The sequence below is a fragment of the Eurosta solidaginis genome, chromosome 4 (assembly GCF_040869045.1).
Source record: "Eurosta solidaginis isolate ZX-2024a chromosome 4, ASM4086904v1, whole genome shotgun sequence".
Taxonomy (NCBI): domain Eukaryota; kingdom Metazoa; phylum Arthropoda; class Insecta; order Diptera; family Tephritidae; genus Eurosta; species Eurosta solidaginis.
This window is the reverse complement of record NC_090322.1, coordinates 69,848,572-69,866,753: the sequence shown is the minus strand read 5'-3', so window position 1 is coordinate 69,866,753 and position 18,182 is coordinate 69,848,572. Positions and strand designations below refer to the sequence as shown.

The 18,182-nt window shown below is 35.0% G+C and overlaps 1 protein-coding gene across 3 annotated transcripts in view; it reads right to left on the bottom strand.

Annotated features, from left to right (window-relative positions):
• Positions 1-18,182, bottom strand: part of Cph (Chronophage) — a 183,978-nt gene that overhangs the window by 40,546 nt on the left and 125,250 nt on the right. For all 3 annotated transcript variants that reach the window (XM_067782036.1, XM_067782034.1, XM_067782037.1), the window contains one exon: positions 3,071-3,223. In XM_067782036.1, the coding sequence (XP_067638137.1) occupies positions 3,071-3,223 (153 nt within the window). The remainder of the gene's footprint in view (positions 1-3,070; positions 3,224-18,182) is intronic.

The following is an 18,182-nucleotide window of genomic DNA, read 5'->3' as shown; positions in this document are numbered from 1 at the left end:
GATGTCAGGTGGGGCGACATGCCCAACGCGCTAAAACACTCTTTCATGGGACCCACAAATCCCTTGCTATATTAAGGGACTAAGGGAAAAGATCACTAGCTCACGTACGAAACAAATTGGAAATTAGTGTTAGCTCCCAACCTGTAGAGTGCTACGTATTGTGGAGTTATCTACTTTATTTAAATATACTTTATTTTTGTAAATTATTTTTTGAATTACTTTATTTTTGAATATTATTTCAAAACGAAAATTTTAGTGTCAGCCTATTTATAAATTAACCGGGGATTGCCCGTATCGCTTTAAATGTATGAAAACATTTATTTCAAGCAATTTTTAATTTTATAATTTATTTAATAATTTGGGAAAAATTTAAACAACGTGACATCAGGACGGACAAGGCGACAGCTGTTTCGATTATACCTTGTAAATCTCTTCAAAGCCTTTTCTCCCGGGAGTGGGAGTCGAACCCGCACTCCTACGATAGTTGAAATGGTTATAAACGCATCCAGCTACGTCATGCCTTAGTTGTTGTAAAGTTTTTCCCAATTGCCTTCTTCTCGCATATATTATCTTCCACACATTCAATGTAAACTGGAGAAAGAGTGTACATAATTAATATAAATAATAAACTGATTATTGTTTAAAATGTTGAAAATATATTAAATATATAAACATTAATTTAATTTAATAATAATTTTAATTTATTATTTAAAATAAAACCAATTATAAAGTTAATAAATAATTTGAATTGTTTAAAGAATGAAAATATTGTTGCAAATTAAATCTTTAAAAAGTAAATTATTTAATTTGAAAATATAAAAGATAATCTAAAAAAATGAATGAATATAAATAAATAAACAGTGCTTCACAATTGCTGTGAACTCCAAATTTTGAAAAATTGATTGTTGTAAATTTGGCAACAAAAATTTGATTGTTGTTAATAATAATAATTGTATTGTATGATGCTCAAAATTCTTTCAAATATTAACATTGAAAATTTATAGAAATGAGAAATTTTGCAACAACAGACATATAAACTTCACAATAAAAGTAAATTCATATTTACCCAACCTCATTTTCAATTCAAAAAAAAACTACAATCAATTATCAATAATCAATTTTAAAAAAGCTCAAAAGATTTCTTAAAATAATTTTTATTGACATATATCAATTCATATTGAAATTAAAATCATATGACAATTTCATATCAATCTCAAACGAATAACGGAATCAAATTTTCCTTCCTTATCAACAACTTGGACATACATTATGCAGAGTACAATTATATATTGAACATATATTCTGCATAATACAAGTTTTTAAATTTTGAGTAATTGTGCACACAAAGTTGCCATCTACTATTACTCAACCTAATTCTAGATTCTTCAATAACATCATAAATAACAATATTTCACAAACAACATAGCAATAACACAACCAAATATTAATATACATAAAATATTAATACAATAAGTGAACAATAACAACAACTAAAAATAAGCTATCAAGTACATCAAATCATCAAAAGATTGGGTACTTACATCAATAATAACATAAACTTTTAACGCAATTAACACCTAATTCAAATGTTCTTCAAACTATAACACAAAATTCTTACAGTACTTAATATACACTGTAAATTAACATTCAAAAATAAATTTTTTTCGTTTCACTGGAGGGGAGTAAATGTGGAGTTATCTACTTTATTTAAATATACTTTTTTTTGTAAATACTCTTTACTTTAATTTTTAAAATAATTTTTAATTGAGTTTTCGTGTTAACTTAAAAATTTTTGAATAACTTCAAAAAAAGAAAATTCTTATTAGTATTAAAATATCTAAACTCAAAAATAAACAAAAATAAATTTTTAAAAATAAAATAAATATTTGGTTTATTACCAAAGTATGACAGCCTTCGTCTGCATATGCCAGAAAGCACTTTTCTTGTAGCTTTTGCAGATGACGTGGCGCGCTTCAATTAAATCAACTATTGCCCAGTGTAAATCGTGATCCTCACAAAGTGACAAATTCCTACCTTAATCAATATGATGACATGCGGAGGTGACAGATGGGATAAGGCCAGCAGATCCGTGAGGAATATTCCCCTACGAAAGAAGAAGGCGGTTGCTTAGGGAGATAGGTTGTTAGGTTTTAGTGCGTAGCCCATTAAGAGAATATGGGAGTCCTAGACTGGGAGAGGCTAACTGCTACAGAGCGTAACACCGAGGCTTAACAACCCGGTTAGTGCATTAAGCATTCCACGTAACACAAAATAATAATAACATGGCGCGAAATACCTCCGAGGAGATTAAGGCCGAGCTTCTTTTTCAATTTGTAGAATGCAGCTTTCTAATTTTGTCTGTGTAATTTGTGTAAAATAGTATGCTATTTGTCGTCCCGTCACCTGAGGTAAAGGTTTTCTGTTAACTAAGCCAGCAATATATCTCCATACTACAACAACCGCCAACTACTGCTAGTTCTATTTTGGAAAATTGTGCAACTTCTAATAACTGCAGCCTAATTTTAATGAGCACATGACATATATACACATATACAATCCAACTGTTTCATTCTGAAACCCGGGCTGGCTGATGCCAAGAGATAGTGCTCTGAAATAACTTTCATCATGAGCCTATAAGTGCTGACCTCTTAGCGTATACTAAATAAAAAAAATAAATGTAAGGCGCGATAACCTCCGAAGAGATCTAAGGCCGAGCTTCTCTTCCAATTTGCGTCGTGCTCCTCTTGATTTTTCCCTACAAACTGGCCGGACGGGACCTACATGTTTTATGCCGATTCCGAACGGCATCTGCAAGGCAGATGACTTTTCACTGAGAGCTTTTCATGGCAGAAATACAATCGGAGCGCTTGCCAGACACTGCCGAGGGGCGACCCCGCTTAGAAAAATTTTCTTCTAATTGAAAAATCTTATTTCTAAAATTTTGATGTTGCTTTGCCCGGGAGTTGAACCCAGGGCATACGGTGTGATAGGCGGAGCACGCTACCATCACACCACGGTGGCCGCCATACTAAATACTTATTACTATTATTCGAAATCGTTAGATAGTTACCTTGAGTTGAACACTGTCCATAGTTCTCTTTGTTACATTGTAGCACTTTGTGTTGAATAAATTTCACTATATCAGAAAGGGCAAACGTTTTTTGACAGGATCCGCAAGTTAGCATATCTTGCGCCGAAGAATCTGTTTCCATGGCATCTGAGTCTGTAAACAAATTAAATGAGGAATATTAGTAAAATTGCGCATGTCACATATCTACATATCTCTGCAATTGAGTTTTCGCAAACTATAATGATATGTCGAAACCCCTTCAATCATAAAAGACACATACATATACGACTCCTAAATGATGAAAATTGGTATCCATATGCCAAGAGTGTAAAATTAGAAAAGCAGCTGCGGAGCAAAATTTCATATTTTTTCTTGGAATTATTTTATACATATATATTTTAATTCTATAGCTTAAACAAGATGTCGCTATAAAATTCAAAAACGTATGGTAACTTTGTGAAATAACATTTCTTCTGCTTCGTGTCTTGATCGTAGTTGGTGCTGTATGCACAAGTGCAAGTTTTTTGCTGGACTGCAGTCATATAACCTTAAAGCATTGTGTTATGTCAGGAATTATAGGGTATGTCATTTCCTACAGCTTCATGTTGATAATAACAACTCTCATTTAGAGGATTCTCCCCTTAATATCTTTGCTTCAGATTTGTGTCCAAAATCCGCCCTGCACGGGCAAATCCTAATCTCCAATTAAGGTCACATACATAAATGACACTGGAAAGAGTGGTATAAGAAGCAAACTATGAGATTATTATGAGCGTATTACTCCTATCTAGACTCATATAAAGGGAAATACAATCATTTCAGACTCATAAATGGGCTCATAATAAGCGTAAGTGATCCGAACTAGGACTCCTTTCTGACTCCCTTGTACCTCCAAATGTTTGCTGGGAAGGAACAAAGTAGAAAATTAAGTCGAAAAATGTTTTCGTAATTCTTTGCAGTATCGTTATTTGTTATCACCAACACAACTCGATCCGTTAAAGTATTGCAAGTTGTAAGAAAATAACAAATGTACCAAATGCCACAATTTCTTAATGAGTTTTTTTTGGCGCAACTAATAGCTTCCACATACGAGTATATTTAGTCATCATAAAAGCATATATTAAGGAGTGACGTTTATAGGGCATGAGCAGATAATTATAGCAGCATAGATATTAAGTTAACTTAGTTAGAAGTTGGGTAGCCGCGAAATTTTGTTCTCTGCAAAAATTTATTGTGTACAACTCACCCCTTAATTGCACGCACTTAATTTGTATGCGAAGATTTGTAGTAGATATTATAGTTAGCGAGTATCATGCATCAGACATTTCGTATGGTAATAAATTCATGTCCTAGAACAATTAATTGCAAATATTCCCAAAAAAAAAATTGCCAATCGCCTGAAGGCTGTTTGCCACCTAAAACTAATAGGCGATATACTTATTTAGTTATATACATATCTATATATGCATGCGAGTGTTTATGTGCTCACCAAAAATGTCTCAAAGAGTATGGGAAAATGTCATCCAAGTATTTATACACATAATTATGCATACAAAATCTAAATACATACATATATGTATATTCATAAATCTGTTTGAGACTTGAAGTACAAATATGGACGTTTGCCTAGGCGGTAACTACTTTAACCCCGAGTTAAAGTTGACGTAGTCATAAGCCATAGTCATAACCATATTTTTACTTATCCATATCAAATTGGCGTGAGTTATTGGTGCCTTAACCTAAAAATCGTGAAAATTTCGTAAAAATGAAGAAAACGCAAAAAATTAGAAAAAAATACCACAAAAAATAACTCTCTTAGTCAAAACGTATCCAAAACAATAAATAAAATCTACAAAAAGTTAATAAATTCTCCAACTCAAATATTTTTAGGTTATGATATGGCGAAAAACCAAAAACCAATTGGTTGGCTATGATATGGTTATGGCTTTAGCGTTATGGCATGGCACCGTTAATCGATTACACTGATTTCCATAAGGTTGGTTCGATCAGCTGTTTTATCTGGTTATGGTTTCACCATTAACTGGGCCTTTAGGTTTGATTTTATGTAAAAGAATTTAGTTCCAACATTAACATAATAATACCATCAAAAATCAAAAGAAAAATAACGAAATCAAGAAGTAAAATTATATAAAAATATTGCGGACGAATAAGATAAAAACTATTGGGTAATTCAGTGTCGTATTCATGTAAAATTTTAAGATTTGGGTTGTTGTTTCCATGATTTCCAATAAAGTTTGATTAAAGCATAGCACATACGACGAATAGGAGACCTTGTGAATTGCCTAAATTCGTCCGAATTTTTTTACAATGAAAATTTCCGAATGGATTAGAACATCCAAATTATCTTTACTATATAAAAACCTTGGCTTCGTTCGCAATTGTGATAATATATATAATTATGTATTTGGGTCACTTTTGTTTCCGGAGTGTGAACCTCTTCCGAAAATCTAATTTTTGGAGCGATTTTCTCGAAATTCGATAGAAGGATACCCCTTTCACCGACTTATTATTTGAGAAACTTCTTTCCGGGAAGTGGAACAATGGAGGACATATTCCAAAATATATAATTTATAATAGGATTTGCTTGAAATTTGGGACAGGTGAACTTCTTTGACTAACTGAATGCTGGAGAATGTTTCATTCTGAGAAGTGAACCAGTGGCCAAACTTTACCAAAAACTCTTATATATGCTACGATTTGCTTAAAATTTAGTACAGAGGTTCCTCTTTGATAAAATTAATATTTGGGACTCTTTCTTTCTGGAAAGTGGATCAGGGTCAGAGCGATTTGTTTAGGCAGCCTTTCGGATATGTAAACTTGTCATACAATAACTAATCCAAAATCTGTTGGTTGTTTTATAACTCAAGATCGTAGATGGTTTGCAAATGGATTTAAGGTGGACCAGGGTGGCCATACAATATGTGTTCACAATATGGGTATCAAATTGGATGCGTTAGTGAGGGTTTTAACAATAGGCGGGATTTAAGAAGAAGAGCGAGATGAATAGGGGAAGTTATACGAAAAACACAGGAGGCAGAAAAATAGCGAAAGGGTGAGAAAGAATAAAGAGGTGATCGGAAATAGAGATAGGAGCGGAGAGAGAGCTAGAAAAAAAAAGAAGGAATATGATGAAAAATAGAGAGAGCTCGAAGAAAGAAAGTAAGATTAGAAGAGAGAAAAAGCGATAAAGTGAAGGAAGAAGATAAGAAGGAAAGACAGAGATCGAACATGGAGAGGAGGAGAGGCAGAAGATGAAAACATTTCTTTTGAAGAAGCAAATTCCTCTGTTTACTAGGTTAGTCAGTAGGGGAGGAATATTATCGGTTAGGAGAACGTCTCAATTATCTATCTTTGTCTTAAATATAAAAATAAATGCGATTTTTAAAATTGTATCCAATATGAATGCTATTCCCTTTTTGTAACGGTCGTCCAATATGAGCCTATGTTCATATGTGATATGACACTGAATATGACTCATATTGGCCTCATAAACAGCCTCCATACAGTGACTATTTTGAACTTTCTTCTTCTTCTTCTTGTACATATGTATACTGATCTTTTTTTTACTTACATCTTTTTGACTTTTGGATAAGGGTTTTAAGGATACTAAAATAGGGAAGCTTTGTTTACGAACATGTTATAAACAGATAGTTTGGATGAAGCCTTTGGTATAAAAAAGGCCAAGTATCCATATGAACAGCATTCCTAGGAAATGCTTTGAGAAAGCACTAGAATATGCCCTGAGTACTTAGACTCTTGGGATCTAATGAATGGAGATAGTCAGCAGAAAACGTTGAGACAAATGATGTACATAAAAAATGTCTATTCAAATAAAACAATTTTCATACTCAAATATGAATATTTGTTCAAAGTTGCTTTGTAAGCTATGCATTCCTAGCAAACGGCTCATAATTTTCATCGTAACGGAGTCATAAGCGACTCTTGTATGATTATATTTTCGAGCCTAGTTTTTCTTACATATTTTGGACTCATTTCGGACTCAGAAGTTATGAGCGCTTCGAAAATGTTTAAGGGGATATGCATGTAAGTATGTACATGAATATACACATGTATGTACTTATGTATGTATGCGTCCGGTTGTTGCCAAAAGTTTGCAAACTATAACTAATAAAAATTTAGTTTTTTTGAACATATTTTACCCATTTCACCTAGAACCCCGCTCTTAGCATTTGTTTATCTTCATCAGCCTGAAAGCAAATAAAAAAATATGTGAAAGAGATGTTTTAATGCCCAAAAGTTACTTGCTGCCCAAAATAAAGAGTGCAAGCAAATTGACACATACTGCAATGAGGTATTTATTGACGGTTTCAATTTCTACACGCTGCAAAACCAGAGGGGTTACTTTTATTTCACTTTGCTGCAGGCTACACGCTGTTCGCATCTAATAAAAAACGAACCATTTGACAATAAATAACACGTATTTTATCTATAGACGTAGACGATTTGTTTGTTCCGGTCCGAGTTTTGTGGCCACAAAATACTTCATCCATAGAAACAACTTGGCTAGACAAAGTTACATACATAACTACACAAAGTTGTTAGATGGTGCTAATAACACTGGACCACGAATTTCAACTTTTTCTCTTTACCAGAAACGCCGTTATGAAATTCGTATGTAAAATTGTGTACATCGTGTTGAGTAGAATTGATTCAGTCGGAATCAGGACAACAAAAAAAATTTGATACACCAATGATATGGAGAGAACATAATTGCCATTCGATAGAGTGTTACATTTGTCAAACCAAAGTCCTTGGCGTTGGAAGATCAAGAAGAGTAACCTATGCCAGCGTACCTACAGTGACATTACCAGTACTACATTCAACGGGAGTTGCGGATCCAGTTCCATTGTCAACAGTAATATCTGAGTGCGAGGAATCAATTTCGCATGGGAAACGTTCTGTCACAAGCACAACTTAATGATTGGATAAGAGATTTGGAACTATCCAAGGAAAAGGCCGAGATCCACACTTCTCGTATGCAACAATTTAAATTTGTGTCATCCGATGTTAAGGTGATATATTGTAGAACTCGTCACGAACTATTTTCCAAATACTATGCCAAGAAAGACAGTATATGCTACTGCAACGACATTCCTGGTTTATTCAAAGAGTTTGGTCAAACATATGATTCAAAAGTGTGGCGATTGTTCATAGACAGCAATAAAATGAGTTTGAAGGCTGTATTTTGACATATTGGTAACAAAAGGCCTTCTATCCCGATCGCACATGCAGTAAATACAAAGGAAACCTACGAGGAAATGCAAAAACTACTCAAATTTATCAAATATGAAGAGCATGATTGGAAAATATGTTCTGATATCAAAGTCGTTGCAATGCTATGCGGTCTACAAAGTGGATACACCAAGCTCTGCTGCTTCCTCTGCAATTGGGATAGCCGAACTCGTAAGGACCACTACGTCAGAAAGGATTGGCCGGAAAGAATCGAGTTTACCGTTGGTGTGGATAACATCAAATGCACCCCTCTTGTCAAGAAAGAGAAAATCATACTTCCACCCTTACACATGAAGCTCGGTCTCATTAAAAACTTTGTTAAGGATTTGGACAAGGAAAGCGAAGCATTCGACTATTTGAAAACAATTTTTCCAGATATTTCTCAAGCCAAGATAAAGGAAGGTATTTTTGTTGGACCACAAATAAAAAAGTTGATCAACAATAATCAATTGAAAGGACTACTCTCATCAGTTGAGGGAGCAGCGTGGGAATCCTTTGAAGAGGTCGTTGCTTCTTTTCTCGGTAGACACAAAAGCCCTAACTACGAGCAGATAGTGAACAACTTAATCAATAATTATGCGAAAATGGGTAAATATTAAAGGCTTATTAAAATTAATTCCCCAAATTTCTATAACTTGTTTACCTAACTAATATTTTCTTTCCAGGCGTAAATATGTCCTTAAAAATTCACTTTCTGCACTCACATTTGAGCTTTTTTCCGGCAAATCTTGGCGACGAAAGTGACGAACATGGCGAAAGATTTCATCAGCAAATGAAATTAATTGAGAATCGATATCAAAGATTCTGGGACGTCGCAATGATGGATGATTACTGCTGGTTTCTCATAAGAGAAATCGATCCTAAACTGAATAAGCGTCAAAGTACAAACATAATTATTTCGACTACATAGTAAAATCAAATTAAGATAAAGATTGTTAGAATATAGTATAAACATAAATAAATTAAAAAAAAATTAAAAAATATGGGTAATTTCATTCGTAGATTGAACTTTTAACTACATAGAAACAGAGCATAGCTAGATATTTCACTCTTCTTTATACCATACATACGTTTTGAGGTATACGTTAAAATTGCGCAACCTGGGTATTTTTATTTGATCGCTTATAACTTATGTAGTTTTGCATCGATTTTCTTCGATGATAGCTTCTCTTTTTTCTAATTTAACAGAGCTTTACATAAAGAAAAATATCTTGAAAAAAGTTGTGGTTTTGGAATGCTGCCCTCGCAAAGAGTAATTTTTTTCATATTTTGTCATAAAAAAAAAACAAAAATCTGAAATGATAAGCTAATATCTCGAAAACTATCTCTTTGAGCAAAAAACAATGGTTGACGCATTTATAGCAAATTTTATCGTCTTTCCGATTCTGTAAACCTTTTTGCTAGACCCGCTCGTGAGATATACGTAATTGAAGGGAGCCATCTTTTTGATTTTTTCGAATAACTGTAAATTGCAAATATCTCAAAAACGGTAGCATAGAATCAAAAATTAACTCGATTTTCGAAATCAAGGGTTGGTTTTATATACGAATTTCATAACGGCGTCTCTGGTAAATTTTGGCCGTCGACCAGTGTAATTCGAATGAACAATGCAATGTATTATTAGCGCATTTTATATGTATGAACATGTGATAGTTCTTTGTCTTAAACAAAATCATAATGTATCATCAGATAACTGCTAACTTGTCAATTAGGAATTGTATAGGAAATATGCTTAGCACTTAATTATTTATGTATTTAGTCAATGGGAGGGACACTTTGTATCCTTGACTAGGCCTGGCTCTGTATTAAAATACAAAGTAGATAATAACAAAAAACGGTACTGTGAAGGATGTCAAAAATCAATTACTTCACGTTCATATGGGCTTATTACATATATGTACATACATATATATGTTCACATTCAAACGTATCATGTATGTATGTATGTAACGTACGTACTCATGTATGTATGTAAGTACATACAAATAATAATGATTTGTTATGAGTTATTGACACTTGCGGGAGGGGAGTTTGATTGCGAGCGCTTTTTTTTTATTTCCAATACTTAACTGCCGGGGGTGATAAAAAAGGTCACTGATATGTTAAAATAAAAAAATAACATTCACGACTTCATGCCAGTTAGCTATCGTTTGATTGACTGGGTTGGGTGTAACGAGGATAAAAGCAGTGGCGCGTAGGTACATTCAAAAGGACAAAAAATATGTTTTCTTTATTTTTTATTAGCCAAAAAATATATGAATTGAGCTTAAAGCGGAAAATTGTGGTGACATTGTGTTTTGTGTGTTTATATTTGTTCATGGAATTACAAATTAAAGTCAATTTGTGCCACCACACACACGCAGACATACGCAAAGAGAATAATTATTGATATTGACACCTTATTGATGAAAGTTAATCAAACGCGTAATTCTAATAATATATAATTTTAACATAAAAGTAGCATCCACCACTAGTTTTTGAACATAAAATTGTGTTTTTTATTTATTATAGTAAAAGAAAAAACTGGTAAACCCATCACACAGCTCTGTTAAAAAAAAATACAAGTAAAAACCATTTTCTAAAAAAAATGTTGAAGCTAAACGGTTTAATTGAAAACAATACTTACATTAAGTAATAATAATACTAAAAGTCAGAAAATAATTAGGTAGGTCCTAGGTCACACTCCCCATCAATCTAGGACGTTCATCAGACAATTAAATAAAAACGTGGGCCGCGACAAATTTCTATTGATAGTCAACCGCTCATATCAGGTTATGCTACGCCTCACGCTTTTAGAAATTTCACGCGCCCAACGCTTTTATTTAATTTTCTGATCAACGCCCTAGATAGATTAGGAGTGTGATAGCTAGTAACTTCCTAATAATAATTACTTAATGTAAGTATTTTTTCCAATAAAATATTTTTTTAAATATTTTTTTTCAAGTTTTTAGTTGTTGATATTAGAGAAAATTGCAAAATTTTCAAATGGCGATGGCTAATAGGACATGTTTCTGAATTTCACTTCTTCATCAGCTAGCTTCTCGGGAGCTGAGTATTGAACTCGAAATCTCCAACGTTCATACTGTGACGAATATTAGTGACACTAAGTGATACTCACATCACTAGTCTGATGATAAGTGAATGAAGCCACAAAAACAGTATAACAGGCAGTCACTTGTATCTACATAAACGAATCAATCATTATGTATACACATATGTACGTACACGCCGCGGAGAGAGACGTACAAACACATGAATATATCTTATCTGAGATGCTCCCAAAAGTAGGAAATTATCTGTGGAAGTATCACTCACATATACACGCGCATGTGAGAAGTTATTACGTGCATCTGTAGTTATGTTATAGCTGGTAATTTTATAGATGGTAGCAAATGAATCTCGATGCCTTTTAACTGATCTAAACACACTTGCAAATAGACGATCCATTCTATCTTGCTCATATGTCATTGTCATCATTTCAGAGACCGTTGATTGTCCATCACTTCTTGATAAAATTCAGTTTAATGTACCATGCAGAAGCCTCCGACAGTTTGAACCCTTAAAAATTGGGTTTTCTAGAGTTATTTATGGCATAAATGCTCCTATTTCTAGGGCTTTTGCTGATCTGAATATCTTTTTTAACTCCTCAGGTGCCGACTACACTTTTCCTTACGCTGTCTTAATTAACAATCTAAGATCTTATTTTCCTTAGGATTAAGTTAATGTAAAAATTTGCATAATATAGTCTGTAAGAATCTATAAATTCAAAGACTTAACTTAAATAAATAAATAAATAAATTCTAGAAATAGAAACGCCTAGAAATATGTCAATGGGGAAACCAAAAAGTATAAAAGCAGCCGCAGCTGAGGCACGAGGAATCAATTTGATTTAAGCACGCTATCTGTCGAGCAGTAGAAGTGTTATTGTGAAGTACTTTAATAAAGGCCATTTTGCATTATTGAATAGTGGAGTTATTTACTCAAGAGTTTAGTGATTCGAACGTTAGTAGAAGTTTGCAAATAAGCGGAATTTCCCAAAATTGTTAAATAAAATCTGTAGATTTCGAATACAACTTGGACATGGCAAAGTTAAGTGAATTAAGGATCCAGCAACTGAAGAAGGAGTTGGAGAGCCGTGGATTGAATACAACCGGCAATAAGATCGAAGTTCAACCACGGCTACGAGACGCTATGGAGTCGGAAGGAATTAATGTGGACGGTGATGTCTTTCATCCTGATGGGGACGAGACAACAACAAAAATTGAAGAGAAAAACGAAACATCGCATACAGTTACGAGCAAAGACTTGAACATGATTTTGGCTGCAATATCTGCTCAAACATCGACTATGGCATCTCAACTGGAATCACAGGAGGCACGTAGAACATCCAAGATGGAAACTCAACTGGAACAACAGAAGACATATATGGTTCTGTTCCTTTCCAGGTCTTTAAGCTACAGTTAGAGAAGACCGCAGCAGTGAACAACTGGAATGCTGATGATAAAGTTGCTGCATTGTTCATGGCATTGAAAGGGCCTCCAGCTGAGATCTTACAAACCATTCCAGAGGACGAACGGAACTGTTATGAAGCATTTATCGGCGCTCCAGAGAGACGATACGGAACAGAGCATAGGAGACAGATATACCAAATGGAGTTACTGAACCGCTTCCAGAGGGCTGGAGAAACATTGCAAGAGTTTGCGTCGGATGTTGAAAGGTTGGCATATTTAGCGAATGCGGACACACCCATGGAATACACCGAAAAGGTAAAAATTCAGAGCTTTATTAATGGAACACGGAATGTCGAAACGAAGCGAGCGACATACGCATACCCAAAACCTACATTCGCAGAAACGGTATCACATGCTCTGATTCAAGAAACAGCGTCGCTTCTGTGTAGGCCAGTTTTCAAAGCACGCCGTGTTAAAGTAGAAAGGCCAGAGTGGGTAGACGCAATTTTGGAAGCTTTAAAAGGAACGCAACAGAAGAATCTTTTAAGTGTGGAAAGCCAGAACACATTGCACGTCATTGCAGCACCGGTCCTGGTAGTTCCAACTTGGCTGGTCGTAAACGTAAAACTGGAGGAGATAAGCAAGAGCGACTCAGATGTAAAGATCGAAAACTTGCCCCAGCTATTGAATGTCCTGTGATATCTATCTCGCAAATTGGAAAAAACTCGAGCAGTCTTACCGTCAAAAGAAATGTGGATGGCAAGAGACATGTACTGACTGTAGATACAGGCGCATCTCATTCCTTAATCCGATCTGATTTGGCCAAAAGGAGAGTAAAGCCATTACCTGGAGCAAGGTTGCGTACGGTAACTGGAGAATATAACCAAGTCCGGGGAGAAGTGATCTATGAAGTCTTAATTGGGAAGGTGATGGTTCTACACAAATTCGTTGTGGCGGAGATTGTTGATGAAGTCATATTTGGAGTGGATTTCTTGGTTGACCATGACATCAAGATCGATATGCAGAGAAGGGTGATGCGTTATAAGAACCAGGATGTGCCACTTAATTTCAGTTTCGAGAAAGGGTTCAGCAGTAAGCGAGTTCTGGTGGAGAAGACTCGACAAAGACCACGAAAGTCAAAGGTAAAGGTTGATGGAACGAATGGGCCAAATAAAGCGAAATCAAAAGTACCTGCGAGAGAAACACTGGCATTGACAAAACCAAATGGACGCACAAAAACGAAGGAAAGAATTTCCAAGAAGGAATGCGAGGGTAGTTTGAGGCCAGGGCGCACAACTGCTATGAAACGTGGGAACGATACTGATTATGCGATGCCAATCCGTCAAACGCAAGCTCTGCGAAGCAGTTCATTGGCCAAAGAACATAGTGTGAATAGTAGGATGAAACACAGGTACGACAAGAACTATAATTCGGAAGGTTTCTTGGAGGGAGATTTGGTACTGCTATACAACCCTCACCGGGGGAAAGGTGTTCCATCCAAATTTTGTTGCAGTTGGGAAGGCCCGTGCAGAGTTGTGAAGAGGATCAGTGATGTCATCTACCGCATACAAACAATTGGGAAACCACAAAATAGAAGGGTGGTTCAATTGGAGAGGCTAGCAGCGGTTAGATCGAGAGATTTGTCTGATCGGGACGATCAGACTTAGGTGGAGGGCAGTGTGACGAATATTAGTGACACTAAGTGATACTCATATCACTAGTCTGATGCTAAGTAAATGAAGCCACAACAACAATAAAGCAGGCAGTCACTTGTATCTACATAAACGAATCAATCATTATGTCTACACATATCTACGTACACGCCGCGGAAAGAGACGCACAAACACATGCATATATCTTATCTGAGATGCTCCCAAAAGTAGGCAATTATCTGTGGAAGTATCACTCACATATACACGCGCATATGAGAAGCTATAACGTGCATCTGTAGTTATGTTATAGCTGGTAGTTTTATAGCTGGTAGCAAATTCTAGAAATAGAAACGCCTAGAAATATGTCAACGAGGAAACCAAAAAGTATGAAAGCAGCAGCAGCTGAGGCACGAGCAATCAGTTTGATTTAAGCACGCTATCTGTCGGGCAGTAGAAGTGTTATTGTGAAGTACTTTAATAAAGGTCATTTTGCATTATTGAATAGTGGAGTTATTTACTCAAGAGTTTAGTGATTCGAAAGTTAGTAGAAGTTTGCAAATAAGCGAAATTTCCAAAAATTCTTTACAATACTTTATGTTAGTGTAAAGGCAGGCCTTTTTCATAGGTGGCCTTCTATTCCTGTACGTAATATGTGTTCCAAATATGAGCCAAATCGGACTACACATATGATTTTTTGAAATATATCGATCCATGCGCCACCTAGCCGAGTTTTTTCTTCTTTTTATTGCATTGTCGTCGGGTTCTGAACTACATATATTTCAAGCTTGAACTTATGGGGAATTTAATAAAATTTCAACTAAAAATTCGTAAACAACGCTACACAATCTCTTTAGCTTGACTCTAAACCGTTTAAAAAGATAGGCAAAATATACAAACCTATCTCTAATTATTTGGTCATAAAATTATTCACATTCAAAATTCGGGGCCAATTTGTAAATGACTACGCTTTCACAAATCACAAAGAACTGATAGCTCTAAGTAGGTACGAGATCTATTATGAACAAATATGCTTTTGTTAGGGTTTAAGGACCTAAATTCCCTCATTTATTATTTTTTATTATTAAGGAAATGGCAAGTATTTGAAAAGTCCATTTCGATTCCATTCCATCCCGGTCATGCTTGAGATATCTGTGAGAACATACACTTTTTAAGTTTGAGAGGTATAGAGAGAAATCTCGGCTTGAAAACATATTCAAAATGTGTTTTCTGGTTTGGAAATATTATCGGCGGAGAGATAGGTTTGCGTTTTGAGAAGGTGTTTACCAAACAATTGAGTTAGGTATAGAATAAACGAAGATTAGATAAAAAACCGATGTATTCTTAATTCTCTAATATTGGAGCACGACTCGAGAAACATAAAAAGAACAGAGAAAAATTACATCGATCTGTAATAGTTTATTTCTCTAATGCCATTATAATGTTAATCGAATTTTCACTAGTTCTGTAATCATTGTCGAATCGATTACTACCTTAGTTTTCTTGCAATTTTCTCGTGTCGGGATTACACAAGCCATTCTCTAATTTGATACTGTGTTTGCTGCGTAATTGTCAAATGCTTCTCAAATCTAGATGGATGGATTTATTGCGTAAGATTAAGTAAATTTCCATATATCTTTCATTTACTTCAATAGTGTCATAACTCAAAAACACACAATTTTCCAGGAGAGCAATTCAAAGATTTTAACTGCCATATGCTCCGCATATAAAGGCACATTTTCATTTTTATAGCACGCGGCAAATTTTAACTGATCACAAAGATTTTTTTATACAACCTAGATCATAATATTAGGTACGTTTATATGTTATTAACTCAAAAGTCGTGTTTTTTGATTTATGACACTATTGAAGTAAATGAGCGATATAATATCTACCTATTATTCATGAAATAAATAACGTGATTTCTAAGACAATAGGGCCCAAATTATAAGTACTCAGTTTCAACTATCTTGAAGTTTTCGTAAGTTCTATGATCATTATAATTCGCCATTAATCTCATTTCGTAGAGGGTTTGGAATTTGAGCATACATCTTTAACCGTTCGTCGGTTTAAGCAATTTTCTTAATTCTTTTGTGGATTTTTTTTTTTTAATTTTTAAAGTACATACTACAGAGATTTTGAAACAAAATTGGAGGCGATCAAGGCATAAATCTCAAGCAGTACTTCTTCAAGAAGTTTCCTGGAATGCAAAGAAGCATTGGACATACTTTGCCCAAGGTCATGCACAAAAGGTCGCAGTGCTTGCAGGCCTAATAATAATACTTTGCTCAGGCCGAACCTTACATCAGTTCTGTGTTCCCTGTCATAAAGGGATAGAAGGCAACGGAAAAGCCGATGAGTAAGCAAACGAGGGTGCAACACTATATAAATCGAGGTTGACGTCCCAATCTCTTTGGGAGAAATCAATAGGGGACAGGAGTTGCATATGATCTATCAAGCTGGAAAGGCGTGGACAGAATCGCGTGGCTGTAAAATGTATAAGATCAAGGCGTTAGACTCACAAAGTTGCTCATATATCTAATAATGGGCATACGAACAGGACACTGCCTTCTGACGTCACATGCTTATCAGTTAGCCCTTGTCAATAACAGCATATGTAGGAAGTGCGAGCTGCTGGAAGAAACGGTTGAGCACGATCTGTGTTCGTATCCCGCCCTAATTGGATTTTTTCATTCGGCCGTCAAACAAGTTCTGGTAACACTATACACATAGTCTGTCTTTATTGATCACGCACCTAACCTAACCCAATGTCGGAAAAATACTAACACGGTAAGTAATCTTTCAGTTTATCTATTTTGGTATGTTATTAAGAAAAAAATTTGTTTAGCTACTATTCGCTTAGAAGTCATGAATTCAGAATAGGGAAGTGCATATTTTAAAAAAAAAATATTCAAATTTGGCTTAGAAGGGGAAATTTAAAAAGTTTTATAAGCATTTTCTTATGATCTGAAAACCGCGCTTGAGCTTATTATGCTACTTTATACTTCCATCAGTAAATATGTAGTTGTTGTGGTTTCCTCAGACTGTACGTAAATATATTTTTCTGCTGGCGTTTGTATTGCTTCATTTTTGGAAACATATCAACCAATGGTCAAAGCTTCCCACATTGTTTGCATGTGTTGTTATGAATGAAAATCTAACGCACCTTCAAATGCGTTGGTGCGTTTACCTTTTCTACTTCGGACACTTACATTTGTAGTAAGAAACTGAAGTATCCTAACATTCTTCGATTGGTTGGTTGCCGTTTTGTCTGACTAAATGGTTGGTTGCTGATATCGGTGGTTGTAACAAATAATTTAGTTGTGTGCCACCGAAACTACCAGCTAATGTAAGTTACCTAAAATAATGAATGGGTATAAATCGGGAAGGATATTTGCTATTGCCTTTACGCTAAAAGGACAACATAAAGTATTAAATTTACCTGCGTGTGTGTCTTTGTGTGCACAGTCACTCATACATATGAATGAAGGTAAGGTAAGCACATAAAAATGGATAACATGAAAACCCTGCGGTGCTGTGGACAAATGTTGTAAATTTTGGATGTAATGTTAGAAGAAGGTTCACACCCACCACTATCGAATATTGTTTATACATATTGATGCGATTTATCTTCATATGTACGGGCATATCTTTATAAGATGAAAAGTGTTTTACAAAGCAAGTTTGTATTAGTTTAGCGGCAGTAGGAGCCCCAAGGGAGATGAAGGAGTGTCACAT